A 19,112-nucleotide genomic window follows, 5' to 3' on the forward strand; every position below is an offset into this window, starting at 1 on the left:
CATGGACTGCTAAGTAAATACTTCTACTTGTGATACTTTAAGTACATTTTTCTGCGAATAATTCTGTTCCTCCACTTAATTCATGTTTCACTGTGCGTTACTTCACTTGGCTTTCACTGTGCACTATAATAATTGTGACACTTAGTAGTTGTTTCAAATTTTTTTATTTAAAGGGTTCCTACCATGCTAATCTTCTGTTTCATATTTGTATTTTGTGGCTTTACAGTAAGATGTGTACATACTTTAATGTTCAAAACGCTATTTATTTTTCTCTCTTTTCACCCTCTGTCTGAAATCAGAGCCCAGTCTTCTCTGATTGGTTTGCTGGCCTATCACATACAATGTGTTGGAGCAATAGAAGCGTTAGTGCTACATAGTGATGTCACTGTGTTACATAAGAACACAAAGGAGTCCAATAGAGGCATTTCAGGCGCGGGGGGGAGAGAAACTCCCTTTGGGGCCTTTGCAGACCATTTACATGCAGAACAAACGATATAACGTACTCCAGGAAAGGGAAAACCCCCAAAAGCATAATAGGACCTTTTTAAAGGACCTCACATTCTCTGTTTTAAGGTGGGAAGACATCTTAGTCATGCTCCAGTTGGAAAGTTGTACGGGCGGTGGTGGCGAAGTCGATAGGGACTTGGCTTGGCAACTGGAAGGTCACGAATTCAAGTCCCGGCAAGACCAAGTGCTACCGAGGTGCCCCTGAGCAAGGCACCGTTCCCTACACTGCTCCCCGGGCGCCGTTCAAAATGGCAGCACACTGCTCCTAACACTAGGATGGGTCAAATGCAGAGAAACAATTTCCCCACGGGGATTAATAAAGTATATCAAAAACAAAAACAAAAAAAAAGAAAATCAACCAATTATGTGCTTTTATAAGCTAGATGCTTTTTTTGTGGATGACAGGAAGAGTTATAATATGTTATATGTATCCGCATTCCTTATATAACTTCAAAATCAGAGGTACCGCCTAGAGTTCGACTTCAAAACAGACATCTCGCTGTGACTCAAATCCTCTTTAAGGACATTAACTGGAGTTATCAGCTAATACAGACAATATTAATAAAGGCATAATGCACTGAGCTGACACTGAGAGGTGTAATCATCCTCTGCAATCATAATTTAAAACAAATGATCCATCTCTCGTGTGGGTCCAATAATAGTTGAAGGTGTTTACACTAATAGACTAATAAATGTACTGCTGGTGAGGTTTCCTGCAAAGATTCATGCCTGCCGTTACTGTCCTCTCTCCGTTTATGACACAAGCGGACATAACAATCTAAGGGACGTTTGAGACTATACAAGGTAATGGTGTAAATGCTAAGATGGGAATTGGATAAACAAATTGTCTGCTTAACTGCAGTTTTCAGTGATCCCTGAAGTGAAATATCTGTTATGAAATGGATATTTGTCGAAACTTTAATGTAGACAAAACAACACAGATCAAAACACAATAATTAAGAAAGCATAGAAGGGAGGATTCCTCTTGGTTTGCAAAAGAAGAAAACAATAATAAGTTAGAACAACAGAAAAAAAAGTAGATATACAGAGAACACAACCACTGGTGTAAACAGGGAGCAAAACTAAAAGGAGATTGACAGGGATATACATCTACTAGTTCAGTATCAGATGTATAGTTTATCCAAACAAAGGGTCTAATATCTATAATACAGTATGTACAACATGTTTATGATAACAATGTGAAGCCCACAGGACTGAGATCTATGTGCTTATGAAACATAAAACATAAAAAGTTATATTTCAGAGGAGACAGTCCAGTATTTGGTGTGGACACAGAGGAAACCTCCGTACAGATGGACGCTGAGTGCAGATTCATTTGACCAGAAAGTCCTGGAAGTCTTTTTGTTTTTAGCTCATGGTGATCATCTCATATTTGTCCTTGATGCTGTTCCCCTCATCATCCTCTTCCTCCTCTTCCTCCTCTTCCTCCTCCACCTCGTGGGTCGGCTCGGGCTCGGTGCGGGGGTGGTGCAGCTCGATGAACGCGTAGTAGACGACGGCGGCGACCACCCCCCCCACCATGGGCCCCACTACAGGGATCCACCACCAGTGGTTTCCGGTGCTGCAGTGGGAAAAGGAAAAAAGTCAAATACATCTGTGGCAGTCACACTCAGAGGCCACTGCAGGTCAGGGGCCACACCGGATCATTCACAACCATCGACTTCCTGTCAAGTGCATGTGACATTATGTAACACCGAGCTGCTTCGTGTCAGCAGCTCGCTTGTTCATCAGTAGATGTACGATATATATACAATTATATATACAATTATTAACTGTCTCCTGTAACAAACTCTCAAATGTAATTTTGGGCTACATTAAGATCAAATCTATTTCTTTAAAAAACATAACCTACTTATTAAACCTATATGCAAATTACATCCTGGTTAAGTTTGACAAACAAACCAACAATACAAACAGATAAACATCATATTACAGCAAACAACTTATATTTGTGGTATTTCTCAAAAAGAGCAATTCACAAAATGCCATTATAGAGATCATGCATACTATTTAGTCTATATGCTTACTCAAAAACTATTTAGTTAATATAAATATGTGGGTTTATAAAATGATAGGTGTTCCCTAGAGATGTAACATATTTTACAATTGTTTAATATTTCTTATTTATACTGGTTTTCTTTTAAAGAATGATCTCATATGGATTTTCCTTAATTCATAAATGTAATACGTTTTAAAATAAAGGCATACATAATAACATGAAAAATGTGTGTGCATGTTTTTGTTATGTGAAGGGGGTTATATATATTTACTTTTTTGCTGAGTGGCTGTGTGTTTGCTTGTATATTACTGAGACGTATTCAGTGATGCTACCAATGTTCTATTCATGTGTATATTTTCAGATGTTGTCTTGTAAGTGTAATGAAATTAGCTACACAAATACAATTGCCACCCTAACTAACATAAGGCTCTTAGGGTCTGTACACTGTTACCTGAAGACCTCCATCCCCCATCCTGCTACGGCTGTGAAGAGCCGGGGGCCCAGGTCTCTGGCGGGGTTCAGGGGGTACCCACAGTTCAGCCCCATGGACACACCGATGGCCATGATGATCATACCGATGGCCAGCGGCTGCACGCCTTTAGGAGCTCCGATGTTCCCGTCGTCAATGATAGCCAGAATACACAGCACCAGCATGCCCGTCCCCACCACCTGCAGGAGAGGAACGGCACTCGTTTGGTAAACTGGAAATTAGGCAGGTCAGGGATAAAAACAGAAATAGTATTTTATGTAATTCTGTTTCTTTGTTTCTTTAGTTTAAGTGTTTTGCCTTTTCCTATTCCTACTACTGTTTTTTGAGAACTCTCATGTATATTGACAACAAGTAGGTAGAAAAAAAGTGTCTGAATGTCTTTGTTAACATATCATATATTTCATAACAATTGTGTTGGTTTTAAATACTATTTGTAGAGATAATGTCTATACGTTTTAGGCTGTATTGGGAACATTGTTATCACATTTGCCACATTTGTTTAGCACATGATTCCCTCTGTAATATTAATCATTTAATCTTGATGGTTAAATAAAATACGATTTTAACTCATATTTATATTTAGTTAGCACAACCTTTACAGCACAACTGATTTTCTAAAGTTAATACTAATATGATCGCTCTCCACAATCACACTGATAAGACTTATCTCAGTGGTTCACCTGATCAGTTTTGAGCTGTTAGATGTGTTATCTGTGGATCGCTTCACACACTAATGGTGTTAAGTAAATAATTGACCTTCCAGATAAGGCCGGGAAATGGGTAATTAGCCCCAAAACTGAAGCAAAAGAGGGGGTGTTCTCTGATTAAAGGGGGCAATCAATTTTGCATTGGCTATATTGGCCAGACTTTGTTCAATTAGAGCCTGAATTTGAGCCTTAATGCACAACAGAGCAGACGTCAATCTTGCCACTGACGTCACGGTGACCAGACCTCACCTGATCGATGAAGCCGCCGAGGACCGTCAGGTGTCTCGCAGGGTAGGAAGCAAAAATGTGGCCTGTTGCATTGATTCCTGTGACTGACAGAATCCCACTGGTGAAGTCCATGAAAGAATCTGTGAGGGGGATAATCAGACATTAGTTGTGCAAAGGAATACACTTGTATCTCACATTGATGACGCTTTTTACTCATACAAAGTGGTATGGTTTAATATTCATGTTAACGGAATAAAGTTGAGCAGTATTCACCATAGTATAATCCAAAGACTGCAGCAGCTCCAGCAAAAGCACCAAGAAACTGAGCAAGGACGTAGAAGGGGAACTTCCAGATCTTCAGTTTGCCCAGAATCACCATGGCCAGGGAAACAGCAGGGTTCACATGGCCCCCTGGGAGCAAGACAAAGCAGAGGGTGAGAGAGGGATGCAGCGGGTGGGGGTCGTCTGGCATGATACCCTCTCCATCATTAGTGAGGCTGTCACATTTACGAGGGGCAGCAGAAGGGGAGCGGCCCCCCCGGGCGGTGCAGGGTTTTGTTAAGTATGTATTGTTCACGAGCAAAGAGGCCGAATAATGGATCACTTATTTAAAATTCAAAGTAGAAAACAAAAGGGAGCATTACTCGGTTCCTTTTTTATTTCAGGGTGTGCTCCCATCCTGACAGATTTTACATTTTAAAAACATATGTCGCCTGTCAGTGATTTGTCTGCATGAATAACATTTTATTGTGTTAATGTCAAAAAGCCCTCAAAACTCACCTATTCACTCTTGCTCTCAACTTTTAATCTTCTACCCCCTCTTTAACTCCCTTTGAACTTAGTCCAGGACTTTTTTATTTATTTGTCATTATTTCCTTTATTTACTTGTAAAACGTCTCTGAGCACCAGGAACGGTGCTATATAAATACCTTGTATTATTATTATTATTATTATTATTATTATTATTATTAGAAATTGGAAGTAGCTGCAGCTCAGATGAGGCGAGCGGTGTTGTTCGGGCTGAGTCTGGTGAACGGAGCCTGTGATCGATGCAGTTTGCAGGACATTCAGTGCCCAGGGTTATGTATGACCCCGGAGAGGCTGTGCACTCGCACTAACAAATCAATGGTCAGTGCACATTCATTGGATCTGCGCAGAGCTGGCACGTTCCTGCTGACACTGGAGTCGTAGAGGTGGCACATGGCTGGACAGGAAGCCATAAAGTTATATCATTACAGACGGCAAGCCTCATGAGTAACAGTGTTTTCATTACAGGCGAGCAGTGTATGGTTATTTGTAGGTTCTGGCACAGGTCGTTTTTGTAATAACTATGAATTATTTTTAATGCAGTCTGCGGCGCTAAACAGTAGATTAAATGCAGCAAATAAGCTGAATGTGCAAACAACAAATTAACAATATAATTAAAGCTGATATTATTTTCCAGTAAATTTGACAGGATGCCAATAATAGTCTGGACTCAAGAAAATCCATTAACAGTTATTTATTTATTTCTCTTGCACATGCATCTAAAAAAAACAACTATTGCACGTGTGGTGGATGTTGTTTAATAAGTTGTACTTGATTGGAAATAAACAATTCGGTGCAGAAGTTCCTACAGCCACATTAAACCACCTTACCTGACACTCCACCGGCCACGTACGCCGCCATCATCAGGCCCACGGAGAAGCCGATGTGGACGGTGAGAGGCTCGCCCAAGGTGTTTCGACTGAGGACGGTCTGAGCGACTGAGCCACAGCCGAACAACTGACGAGGAAGAGGAGAACAGACTGTCACTAACATCATAAAGAACAAGGAGATTTCTGCCATCTGGAGTTCAGAACTATACTGAAGAAAGCATATAAACAACTTCTCAGACTTGACACAACTTATAAAGCAAAAATGTTTTGAACTTTTGACAATATTTAGATTTGTAAGATGAGAAAAACAAAATGTTGTAAATAAAATGATACTTACAACCAAGACAAATGTCCCCAGGAATTCTGCCAGGAATTCCTTGAATATTCCATGTTTGAGAGCACAGCGTTGCCTCATGCTTTTCTTCTGTTTTTTCTCCATGTGTCCCTGTGCCAATCCCCGTTACAACTACCAGATGTCGAGCAGTGTGAACCTCTGGAGCTGTCAGATCTCCACCTCTGGCCGGCAGCAGCCATTCAGCACACACCATTGATCCATTTGGGACCATCACACTCCTCTTATCAGCCTCGTCAACACACAAACTAGAATTTGTGTTGCATCTCCATAAAATGCATCTTCAAAACTCATTTTCTTTAGTTGTGTGTGTCATCACAAGACAAACATACAGCTTTTAAAAGTGACTGGAGTTGTAAAAACATGAGTTCGTAAAACACAGACATTTATTCATTGGTTTAAGTTTGCAGTTTGCATCATATTACAATAACACATAACAAATGAATAAATTAGGGAACACACTAATCAAATTGAGTACAAGTAAATAAGCTTTTTGTTGCATTGTAAAACATCAGTCTGTCAGATATTGCAGTTATACATGTTGCCACAAGAGGTCAACCTTGGCAAGGTCTCTCACTTTAACAACTGGAAACATTATGAAATCACACCTGAGTTTGTTAATGGAATAATGTTATGATAGTCCAACATTTCTGAAAGTCCAGAAATGGTTATTTAGCTTTTAATCAGTCAATCAGATCCCAAGTCATCCAGGTCGTTCCCGTTGTCTTCCCCGGCCTTACTGACAGGAGGCGATTTCCTCTTGCGCCTGTAAATGTAAACACATGAAATGACAGAAAGAGTTATAGAACAACATGATTTAATAAACACTGTATCTTAGACAGAAACTCAGTGGCAGGAGGTGAGTGGTCACCTCATCTCGTTCCGCAGCGAGCCCAGTTGACCCTGAAGTTGCTCGTTGGACTCGATGTGCTCGTCCACTTCCCTCTGCAGCTTCTTCTTCGAGTGCTCCAGACGCTCGATCTCCTCCTCCGCTTCATCCATCTGCCTCTTCGCCGTCTTCAGCCTCTGAGTCAGCTGAAATGAGAAAATGAGTCACAAGAACAATCCACAGATCCTGACTACTTTACAACTTTGAGTTATTTCTCTGCCGTTGTGTACCTGGTCTCTCTGGCTCAGCAGGTTGATGTGCTCCTCGCCCGTCTGCATCTTCATCTCCTTCACCTTGCGCTCCAGCTTACGGTTTGCTTGTTGCAGGCTGTTGTTGTCTCTGAGAGCAAAAAGCACCAAGAGATCACATCACTGCTGCAGCTTCCTGTAACTCAACACCTTCCTAGTGTGTTTCAGACCAGAGATACTCTCACCCTCACAACCACAGGGAAAGTGATATGTGAGAGTTTTCTGCTCTACGGCTACCATAAAGTCTGATGGAGCCATTAATCAAAGTGTTATTGGGTGCTGAGACTTACAAACTCTGTACACATGTATTTATAAGAGCTATAAGGTCATTACTTAGTCCTTACCTCTCTTCTCCTTGCAACCTTTCCTCAAGTTCCTGGATGCGGCTGTTAAGTTTGGAGACGAGGGAATCCTGGTTGGTCCTCTGTGATCCCTCCAGATGAGTCACTCGGCCCTTTAGGTCTTTATTCTGAGACAGGAAGTGAAACAGAAAAAAATCATAAACTAGGCTAAATTAAAGCGTACCCTGGGGCGCTTGTGACACCTAGGAGTGCCATGGAGCATTGTAGAGACACAGGAGGACACACATGCATGCACACAAGCAGGAGGAGGGTGCAATTCACAGTCCAGCCAATGATTACACACCCTTCCACTATCCTACAAGAAGTGCAGATTGAACCATGGAAAAAGCAGGAAAGGAGGAAACTGCAAGCATGGATGAAAACAATGCAGGTTTAACAATTTCAAAACAATTGGCTTTGCAAATGTTTGTGAGGAAAGGAAATGCTTTCAACATTTTTGTTGGAGCTCAATGAAGAAAAAGTGTAATGCGATTTGGTAACACGTAATGTAAACAGAGAGTGTTTGTTGATGGGAAAACCTGTCCTTTAAGTAACTTTACACTGACATGTGGACGTCAGCAGAGGGTGATGGCGTAGGTTTATCCCTGCTGCACATCTGATGCCAGATATTGACATAGACATTGAGATATGACTAAATAAAGCAGCCTTTGTGTGGAATTATAGTCATGTGATAACAGATGATAGGATTTGATGTCCGATCGAGGATTTTCAGAAAGTGGACTGATGTTTTTTTGTAAAAGTAAATTAAACGGTGGTTTGTTGTGGAGGCGTTGTGTGAGGTCAAAGGTCAGTACCTGTCTCTCCAGGCTCAGCTTGTCACACTCCAGGTCCTGTCTGACGGCTCTCTCCTGCATCAGCTCGGCCCTCATCTGATCCATCTGTTAGCGAGAGGAAACACACATGATTTGCCATTCAGCACTGATGGAAAGTCACTAAGTACAGTAACTGTACTTAAGTATAAGTATTGAGATAGCTGTACTTCCACATTCTGATTCTCAAAAACATTTGCCCTTACCTTGAATTAAGTATTTATAAATTGTTTTATTGTATTGAATAAGTAAAAGATCTTATGGATCTTTCACCATTGGGCTTCCCTCATAATATATAAATAATAAGCAGGGAAGGAAGGGTAAAGCATGTGGTCAATAAACCACTAATACATTATGTATGCCAATATCTAAACATAGAGTTAAGTATAGGCTTGCATTTTAGATGTACTTCCTTCAGTATTGACTGAAAACACGACAGTACCATATTAAAAAGAAAGGTCACTTTCAGGTTAAATGAAATGTTTTTTTCTCTTAATTCCTAGAATGAGAGGAAATGCTGTCTAGTCTGAGCAGCCACGTCAGATCTAAAGCTCTCTCCTCTCTAATAACATCCAGAGGCCCGGTGCAGGGAGTGTGAAAGCTGCTCACAATAGTTTGCTGTTTTTTTCCTTTGCACTTTGTTTTGTGTCAATTAGTCTGGACTGCCCCGCTCCCATGAATGGTGGCCTACTTAACAGGCACACTGAGGATGTGAGGCTCTCATGGAGACATAAGAGATGAACAAACATATATCAATTTGTTGCATTTCAGTCATGTTATGGGAGTTAAAAAAGTGATTGTCAAGTAACAGAGCTTAAGGAGTGGAAACCTGAATACTCAGTCCTTAATTTGTTTATGTTTAAAACCAGTTGCAGGGCTGTGCGTTCAAACAGAAGACTGGGCAATAATGTTGTCTCTTCACAGTTGGGGAACTTTATGAATTTTAGCGAACGCATAATACGATCTTTGTGTATAAGAAAGGTAATGACAGCAATGGGAGTGAACCTGCCTGCTCTTTGGTTTTGTCGAGTCGTTCCATCAGGCGGTCAGCACTGCAGCGCTCTTCATTGAGATCTTCTTCTAACTGGCCGATACGTCCCTGAGAGGAAGGAAACAAACAAAATGTTTCAAACCACCATCAAGATAAATCTATCCCTTGAGTTTGTAGTTAGTTGTAGTCTGCTTTCTGTCTTTCCTTCACATAAAAAAGACTAGTTTCTTATTAAAGGAATATAAAAAGGTATCTGTTTTGTTTTCCTTATACTGCCTGTAAATGAATTATTGTTGCATTTTAAGCTAAGTACATGTATGGACAAACCAAGTCAATAAATAAAAAGGAAACAAAAAGGTAAAAAAACGAATAATAAATGAGGGTATCTATGGAATTAAACACAGTTCAGTGCTGATTGGACGGGAGTGTTTGACCCTGTAAGAGGGGGACAGAGTAAAGAAGATTCCTGAGAACACCCAGACAGGTTTGATAACTTTGTACAGTAAACAGGAGCTTCCTCGGTCGATACGCAGTGTCAACAGTGATCACTGCTGTCACTGTGGGATGTTTTGTCATCAGCAAGACAAACAGTGCTAAGCTGTGAGAAGTTGTTGCTATGGCAGCACCCTTATAGTTCACAGGAACAAGTGAGGGCAAATACTGGCACCTGAACATTTCAAAAGTTTGCTCAAAAATCATCTCTGTATCATAAAGTATCCTTGAACTGTGTCTGTTGCTATGTACAATATTTTGTATTAGTGTAGTTTGGCTTAATGATGGTCAACATTTTATGATATTTTATGACATTTTCACATTGAATTATGAATTGCATGAAATGATCAGCAGTGTTTTTTAGTTTTTGTGTCTATGTTTGTGCATGAGAACCCCAGGAAGAGTATTCTACGCTCATGCTAGTGCTAATGGGGGTCCTAATAAAAAATAGGATAAATACTTCAAAAGATGTGATAAACTGAATCATGGTGGGACGTTCGGCTGGAATGAGAGTTTAAATTAAAAACTCCAGATGATCACTAGTTTAGAATGTTTTTTAGTAAACATAACAATACGTGTATTATTATTGTGTCAGGGAAAATTGCTGTTTTCATCTAAACACCGTATGACTCAACTTGTGTTATGAGCGTGACTAAAGGATGATGATCGCAGGGATACTTTATTTCATAGTGCCTTTTTTCAGAAACCTGACTGCACCACATAAGAGGCACATCATACATTTTGCAAGCGTTTGATTACAATGATCTGCACAAGATACACCAAATAATAAAGGAAACATGAGGAAAGCAAGAGTATGTAGTATGTATTTTAATACTAGTTGAACATTACATTTTTATATTTGTATGTGTTTTTTATTTATTTTTTATATATATGTTTCTAGTTATTGTGCTTTTTATCATGTTTTTAATTATTGTTTTATTATTGTACTCCCATTGTGTTATTTAATATTGTAGTTATTGCCTGTACAGCACTTTGGTCAACTGAAGGTTGTTTTAAATGTGCTATATAAATAAATAAAGATTGAGATTGAGATTTAAATGTATGTCCGAATTATTTCTGTTTTTCTTTCTCTTTCACCCATTGAAACAATTACAAAATGTTCAGTTTTACGGAAATGCAGTTTAGAATAAGTACATCTTCTGATGGCACTTGAAGGGGCACTGCGTTAATGGAGTTTGACTCCTACTAGAAACTAAAGTCAGGATATCTAGTATCTATGATTGTCCCCAGACATTATGGGAGCACATTACTAAATGCTGGACTACTCCTTTAATTTCACCAGTTTAGGTTGCTGGGACGTTACCTCCATGAGTTTGACCTGGCGCTCCCGCTCTCCCAGCGTGGCAGCGTTCCTCTCCTCCAGCTCCTCCGCCCTCTGCTCCAGCTGCCGGCCCCTCAGCTGGGCCTCCTGCTGCTCCCTGCGACAGCGCCGCAGATCCTCCTCCAGAGGAAGCAGCTGAGCACATAGCAGAGCAACACACAATGCAAGATAAGGTAAAACGCACCGCCTGCTATGGGGTCAAACAATCACTCAGACAGAAATGAAGACGTACATAAATCTGGTAACACATCCGAGACTGCTTTTGTTTTTCCCCCAAAGAAAATGGAAGAAAAATACGATCCATTAACACATGATAAGAAGCAAAATAGTTCAACAAAGGGAAATAACTCCTTCACACTTTATTTTAGTTGTGACTCAGTTGAACTTGGTGATGAATCAGAGAGACAATGAGTACCACACCTCTTCCTGAAGTTTTTTGGCTGCTTGTCGAGACTTCTCCAACTCTGCTCCCTTTTCCTGCAGCTGTCTCCGCAGATCGTCCAACTCCCTCTGATTCTTCTCTCTGGCCTCATCGACCTGGCTCTGAAGAACATCTGTAGACGCCTCGCACTCCTCCATAATGATGTTCATCTAAACAAAGCGCGTAAACTGTGAGATGAGTGGACGTGTTTACGTTTTACGGCCATATGGCTTGCTACATCGAACCCAAGCACAAGAAATACCAGATTTGTCTGCTGATCCAATGTGGCTTCAGGGTTAAGACAACAAGAGTTTCAGGCGTGTGTTGGCTCCAAAGTAATAATAATATTGTCATAGGGCCCAATAAACATTCCTGGTCCACCTCTCACCTTCCTCTGCAGTTGCTCCATGTTCCTGTCCTGCAGCGTCCTCTCATCTTCCAGCTCACTTTTGGTTTTCCACAGCTCCTCTATTTGTCTCCTCTCCTCCTTGAGCTTCTCCTTCAGGTCCCTGTGGTCATGATTAAGTTTGGTCAACTTACCCTGAGGAAAAAACCCCAAAGGAAAACAGATCAGTTTCAAAGCATGGCTAAACAGGCAGTTCCCGGTGTAGAGAGGCAGGAAACATGTGACAAGAATGGCATGCGGCAAACATGCAGCACCATGGTATGCATCCATGCAACCAGGCTAGAAGATATATTTTTTAAGAGTGACTTGGCCAAAAGGACGGCATAGCCATTGTTACACACACAACAGACACATCCAACTTTCACACAAGCTTGAAAGAGCACAACGTCCACCTACTATGCATTACAAAACAGTTCAAACAGGTAGTATTTTTAATAGTTACAGTAAAAAATGTAGGTCACCACAATGCCACCATGCTTTACCTGCACGTCCTCCAAGCGAGTGAGCAGCGACTGGTTGGACTGACACATCTCCTCCTCGTTCCTCCTCACATCTCTTAGTGCTTCCTCAACCTGCTGCTTTTCCCTCTGCAGAACACCAACACATTGGGACGTACATAGAAAATGGATGATTAGATCACATCAGTAAGTTAAATGTCAATAAAAAGATATTTTTGCTTGCGTCTCTTTGAATGTTCCACCTCCAGCTGCTTCACTCCCTGCTCCAGCAGCCTCTCTGTGTTTTTGGACTCCTGGATATCCTGACTCAGCTGATCCAGCTTGTTGGTCAGCTCTTGCACCTTCCCTCTCAGCTGATCTCTGTCCTGGCTCGTCTCCTTCAGCTGCACCTGAGCTGACCCTCTCTCCTCCTCTACTTCAGCCTTCTTTTGACCCAGCATAGTACTGCTCTGTGACAGCGGACAGAATAACAAATGATGAAACCACGTTGTAGCTTTAGGAAAAAGAGACAAAGATGGAGAAGCATGTTACCTCTTGAGCCAGCTCTAAATCCCTGAACAGCCTTTGAAGCTCCTTTTCATATTCCTCCTTCAGAGCGGCCATGTAGGAATCATGAGTCTCCACCTCCTCTTTGAGCGCCCCCTTCAGGGCGACGAGCTCCCTCTCCCTGTGGTGCAGCACCTCCTCCTGCTCCTCCTTCACCTGTAGTATCTCGTGAAAGTCCAGACGTAGATGCGCCATTTCCTGACATGCATCAATCAAAAATAAAAGGTCACTACCTCGAGGCCAGGGAGGGAGCTTTACAGCTGCTTCTGATTTGTGACGTGTATCTCGTTCATGTGGTTTCACTTACCTCAAGGAGGACTTCTTTCTGTGTATTTATCACTTCGGCCTTTTTGGCTTGATCCAGCTCATCGTGCATCTCAGAGAGCTGTTGCTGAAGATCTTTCATCTCCGTCTTAGATCTTTCCCTTTCTGCCTTCATGCGAGTCAGCCTAACATCCACAAATATGCAGGAGAGAGAGATATATTACAGATATGTGTTGAGTTCAAGAAAGGAAGACTGTGTACCATGCTTTAAAGTTTCAGAAACTAGATAGCAAAAGAGGATATCTGCACACTTAATCCTGATGGTATTTGACCCCGCTTTCGGTCAAATGACTCTCATCAGATCATACAACACAGTTCACTTGAATGACCTTAAAGCAGAGGTTTGTGAAGTGTGAGGCGTTTATCTGCTGTATTCTGAATGAATTTCAAACAGCACATTTAGGCTATCTCGGCGCAATGGTTGAGTTGTTTGGGATCAAATAACATCATGATCCAATAGACATCCAGGAGTTGAAAAAATCGAAGCAAGCTAAAGGGAAGGGGTGCCTTTTTCTGTTTTCACTGTCTCAGATTTTCAAAATCCCTGCCTCAAAGTATTAGCAGAAGCTTATTTAAACAAAGTGAAACAAAGCATGGAGGTATTCATTTGAGGTATTCTGTCCGAGAAAAACATCAACGTCTATTTGATACACAGTTTGAAAAGCTAGTTTGGCTGTGTCCAACAAAAACAAAACCCCCCTACCAGAACATTTAGAGCCCCACCTATTTGCAAGTCCAGGACTATTTTACGGCTGGGAACAATGACTTCTAGAAGCCAAAAAACAGCTAGTCAACAGCAGCAGTTTTTTCCTGTTTCAGTCTTTGTTGGATGAAATGTGTTGGCTTGAAACTACATTTTTCATTTACAATACTAGTTTAGCATCAGATTTGAGTTCTCCTTTTAAATGTCGTTGACTCGGAAGTTCTTACTCCTGTTTGGTGGACTGAAGTTCGGCCTCCATCTGAGCCAGTCGGTGGCTGAGTCTGCACAGCTCCTCCTGACTCTTGGCCAAATCCTCCTGACATTTCTTTTTCTCTGTCCTGGCCTTTTCACAAGCTTTGGCCAGAGTCTTTTCATTCTGCGCAACACAACAACATCATTAGTCACAGGAATAGGAAATGAGTGTTTTAGAGGTGAATCAGCAGGATGGGTCTGCACTACACCTTAATCTCTGTTTCCAGTTGTTGTTTTAATTGAGACACTTCTTTCTGCAGCACTGCCTGTTTGTCTTGCAAAAACTTCACCTCAGCTGCATAATCCTACACATGTGGAAAAAGAGAAGCCCAACATGGTTGTCTATTTCAGTCAAAGACATTAAAACATTATTATCACAAGACACATTTTCTGTTCCTCCTCCATATTTTCAGCAGTCTTCCACTTGACCTGGTTGACCTTTTCAAGCAGCAGGGTGACTTTCTTCTCAGTGGTGGAGTCATCATCAGTCGTCCTGAGGAGAAAGTAAAATACTTTACAAACACCCTAACTGTACTGACAGGGTGTAATGATAAAATATATATTTATACATCAGCCAAACGAAAACATTGACATGACCTTTCATTAGTGTGAAAGGGAAATGTGAAACGCTACGCCTACCCAGCGTTATTCTAAACAATAGCTCTACTTCTGCACATATTTTAAAAAGCCACTGATGGATCGTAAACACTTTGTATGAGAAGAAGTTATTTTATCAGGGGAAACAAGTACATGCTCTGCATTCCTGTCTGATGCCTGAGCACACACAGCTGTAGCAGCACCTCCTTATCTGACTACAAGATAGTGTTAACAAAAAACAATTTCAGCTCTGAAATATATACAAATTGAAAATACAAACTTATTTATTTAGCTGTTAAAGATATAATTGGAAAATATTATATATGAAGATTGGTGATGATTCTGTATCTGTACTATAAATGTAATATAAGCTACAACCATTTAGCTAAGCTAAGCTTAGGTTAGCATCAAGGATTGACACTGGGAGGAAACAGCTAACCTTCCTGTGTTCAAAGGTTTGAAAAAAAGAATCTGTCAAACAGCACATCTAACATCCGGGTAGTTACTGCCCGGGCCAAAAAAGAACTCCAGTTTATAATTTTCAAAGAATAAAGTGACATTGCTCTTGTCTTATGCTAAGCTAAACTGCTGTAGCTTCATATTGAGGGTACAGATGTATGAGTGGTATCAATCTTCTCATTGAACCCTTGGCAAGAAAGCAAATTACAATACTTCCCAAAATGTGAACTATTCATTTAATTATTCCTTTAAATTATTAATTTGAACTGCTTTTAATCTGTAATTATTGTTGTGTTTTTTATTAGTTAAAATGTGTTTTAATATTGTTTTTATGAATTTTGACATGTTACTGTCTCCGAGTACCTGGAAAAACGGTAAAATGTATAAATAAAATGTATGATGAAAAGGTATTATTATGAATTAAGCAGTACTTACCCGTCTTTGAGGTAGGTGAAGAGTATTTGTTTGGCTGTGTCTTCAGGTGCGTCTACTGAGAGTTCTTGCTGTCCTTTCAGAAGATCGGGAGTGACCTGGTTAGGGAATAAACAGCCAATCAATACACCTTTTTAAATGTAAACTGTGACTCAGCGCCAATCTCTTTACCTGTGCATCTCTTTCATCAGATTCATCGGTCTGGTCACTACATGATCTGGATCTTGAAGGTTTCTCTGCCCTTTGAAGTAATTTTGCTGCATGTGTGGAAATCGTCTCTTTTCCATTATGTCCTTTAATCAATGTGGTGTTCTTGTTCTCCTCCCTCGTCAAAGAAGATTCTCCGCCAAGGAGTCTAGCCCTGGCTGATCCTGGAGGATAAATCCCACCTGGGGTCTCGCCCCTGACAGCTTTCAGAGACGAGGCTCTGCTGGAGGAAGAGGAGGAGGAAGAGGACTCTGAGGTTCTACCGCTGTCCGCGCTGCGGGACCTTCGACACTGCTCCGGGTCCAACCGGTTCCTCGGGCCGCCTCTTCCTCTACGCTGGCTGCTGTTGAACCGGCTTATTAGCTTCCCGACAGATATAAAGGAATCTGTCTCCACTGAGTTAGGCGACCTTGCGGGAACTTGACTACCTGAGGGAGGGGTCACATCACTCTGGTCTCCCACTGGGCCCTCAGCAGGCAGAGGGATCCGGGGTTTCTTCACATTTTCAGGAAGAGGGCTGGTGTTTAGCTGTGCAGGTCGAGCGACTGACGCTGCTGAAGGTACAACTACGTTCAGGTTATTACTCTCGGGGTCATAAGGTCTCAGAATCTCCGGATGTTTCTGATAATGAAACTCAGAGGAGGATTCAGGCCTCTGTGACTCAGAGGGAGAGCGTCTTTCATCCTCAGACCTCCTCACCATGCCAGGATTGTACCCCGCCTGGTGAGTGATGACAGAGACGTCCCGGTGGATCTCCTCGCCAGAACTGTTCAGAACCACGTAGGGTTGACCTTTAATTCCTTGGATCTGCACCCTGACTCCGAACAAGTCATCCTGGCTGCCTCTGGGACTCTGCTGCTTGGTGTAGCCCCTCTGTATCCTGACGTCCGGAGAGCCGCTCAGCCTGCGAGAATCCATCGTGACTCTGAACTGTGGAAAAAACAAACCTGCTTGTTAAATATGAAGCTGAAGCAGACTGACCCTGCATGGGAATTAGAGACTGATGGACATGTTTGGTGTTTACACAACATTGGAGCAGGGTCAGGGCCTCACAATGACACACATCCAGGGAGCTCCTCACACAGCTGCACTCAGCAGATATAAAGACAGAATGAATACACACAGACAAGAGGCTGATATTGCAATGAAAACAGCTACTTCTGTGTGCTCATGACAGAGTACTATTGTACAACTGCATGACGACTACCACTGGCTGGGGTCCCCGAGGTGTCGTCACCCACTTCACGGTATGACACTTCAAGAAAATGATTGTCTACAAATATGTTACTGTGAGGACGAAACACAAGAACACAGGAGGTGTTGTGCAGAAGACAAAACCCATAGGAGTACAATCCTGAGGGTATCGCTTTAATCAGTAACACAACAGCTCATTTATAAAGTTTAAAAAAAGTTAGTTCAGAAAATAATTATATGGTACCATTTTCTAATAAGTGGTTCTATAATTGCTTTAATAGTGTTTATATACGATTTACAAGCGCTTTCTATATTAATTAAAAGTTATTAACAAGAACAACTGTTAGGCGACCAAGTTGTGGTAAATCCTCCTCCGGCATGAACTCTGTTTTGTTTTTGTAGTTTACTATTAAATTCATAATAAAGCCCTCTCAAAAGGACAGTGTAACAAACCAACATCAATTTGTCGCCAACTACAAAATGATAACATCGGCTACTTTACAACATACAGTCAATTGAAGAAAAGCGTACCAAAAGGATTTGTACAACTTACCCGAATGATGTATTGACAGAGTATAACTGTACCATGAAACATTATTAGTTAACATTAATGATAGCTAATTACAGCTTGATGCCTTTATAGAGTGTGCTTCATTAGAAACAGGACATTTGTCCAAAAAGTTGTTCATATGGCTATTTCAAATATATTGAAGCGACAAGTCCATTGTTTCTTATTTTTATTGATTTTGCCATTACTCTTTTAAAGTAATTTGTCATAGGCTACGTGTATGTCCACTCTTTCTATCGATCTCATGTGGCTGTGAACGTGCAGCGGATATGCGTTTATCCGGTTTCAGGCCACTTTACTTAACAGTAAACCAAGTCTAAAGCTTTCGGTTACTTTGAAAACAGGCATCTAACATTAAATAACATCTATCTATAACATCACAGAGTAGGCTATATCACAACACTTTACTGTACACTGAAGAAAGAAGTTGAAAAAGTATATTATGATCCGTAAACTCACCACTGATCCCCGCAGACACACCCTGCAAGACAGACGTCGTAAAAGCAATACGGGGCTGGTAAATTAAGGACACATGCGGTAGAAATAGATCTGAGCTAAAAACTTACCAGCTGAGTGTCTGGGTGTTGAACAGAGTCCTCCTCCTCCCTCTCCGTCCAGAAGACTGTCCTGCCTCCACCCGAGCCCTGTGTCCCGCTCAGACAGGCGTTCACTGCCTGCTCTGTCGGATACTCAAACCATATGGGATATTATGATTTACTCCACCCGTTAGTGTCTCCATGTCATCGTCAGTGCACGCCATGTAGCCTAAATCTTTGATTATTCCTGAAGTTTGTCACAGGACCGGGAAAATATATCTCTATTTTCCATTGAACAACACTTCAGACTTAAAAGGCTGCCGGTTAAAAGCATACTTTTTCTGATCATGCAGGTGGCCCCCAAAAATGCATCTTGTATTAGACCTAGAGATGAAGTTGAATACATGTGTTTATCTGATTTTGTTTTAGAATTTCCCATAAATAATCCACAACTGGACCACCCCCATGATGGAAGAGATGGGCGATGACAGACAACCAAAGTACCTAACAAAGGTCTGGTCTGGCCACCAATAAGGGGACCTCGAGTTTGGTAATTTTGTAACATTTCATAGAAGAAAGTTTAAGCAAACTGTTTTGCTAGTTTGATCAACTCTGTGTGATTTTCTTATTTATGAAGAAGAGCCTACAACATGAACTATTATGTCATTACTTTGATAACGTTTTGTTTTGTTTACTTTCCTACTATTAACCATCTCACAAGTGACCCTTTGAAGCGTCTTGACCTCTGGAAAGCGGTAAATCCCAATATAACAATGACCACAACCACCTAATAATTAAATACATTATACTTTTTTAGTCATTGCATTTGGAAGATAATATGCAAGTTCTGTTCATTAAGTAAACATTTGGATGCAGGACTTTTATTGAAATGGCATAGGCTATGTTAGATAACTAATTTGATTACTGCAAATACT

At 41.1% G+C, this 19,112-nt stretch overlaps 2 protein-coding genes across 2 annotated transcripts; both read right to left on the reverse strand.

Moving 5' to 3' along the window:
* Window positions 1-1,449: 1,449 nt before the first annotated feature.
* Window positions 1,450-6,238, reverse strand: LOC104960083 (aquaporin-9-like). Its single transcript, XM_010788034.1, has 6 exons — window positions 5,927-6,238; window positions 5,590-5,716; window positions 4,226-4,363; window positions 3,974-4,092; window positions 2,979-3,196; window positions 1,450-2,089 (listed from the first exon to the last, which is right to left on the reverse strand). Exons 1-6 carry the CDS (start codon window positions 6,026-6,028, stop codon window positions 1,876-1,878), a joined length of 918 nt encoding a protein of 305 aa, XP_010786336.1. The 5' UTR covers window positions 6,029-6,238; the 3' UTR covers window positions 1,450-1,875.
* Window positions 6,239-6,309: 71 nt separating this feature from the next.
* On the reverse strand, window positions 6,310-18,318 carry LOC104960101 (cingulin-like protein 1). The gene is made up of 19 exons (XM_010788057.1): window positions 18,208-18,318; window positions 15,844-16,809; window positions 15,676-15,770; window positions 14,614-14,677; window positions 14,394-14,489; window positions 14,160-14,308; window positions 13,213-13,354; window positions 12,891-13,103; window positions 12,602-12,808; window positions 12,384-12,488; window positions 11,884-12,036; window positions 11,495-11,665; window positions 11,057-11,209; window positions 9,259-9,348; window positions 8,235-8,318; window positions 7,423-7,547; window positions 7,061-7,169; window positions 6,813-6,976; window positions 6,310-6,707 (listed from the first exon to the last, which is right to left on the reverse strand). The coding sequence occupies exons 2-19, from the start codon at window positions 16,795-16,797 to the stop codon at window positions 6,629-6,631; spliced, it is 3,153 nt and encodes a 1,050-aa protein (XP_010786359.1). The 5' UTR covers window positions 16,798-16,809; window positions 18,208-18,318; the 3' UTR covers window positions 6,310-6,628.
* Window positions 18,319-19,112: the final 794 nt, after the last annotated feature.

Source organism: Notothenia coriiceps, unplaced genomic scaffold (assembly GCF_000735185.1).
Source record: "Notothenia coriiceps isolate Sejong01 unplaced genomic scaffold, NC01 NC01_scaffold00031504, whole genome shotgun sequence".
Taxonomy (NCBI): domain Eukaryota; kingdom Metazoa; phylum Chordata; class Actinopteri; order Perciformes; family Nototheniidae; genus Notothenia; species Notothenia coriiceps.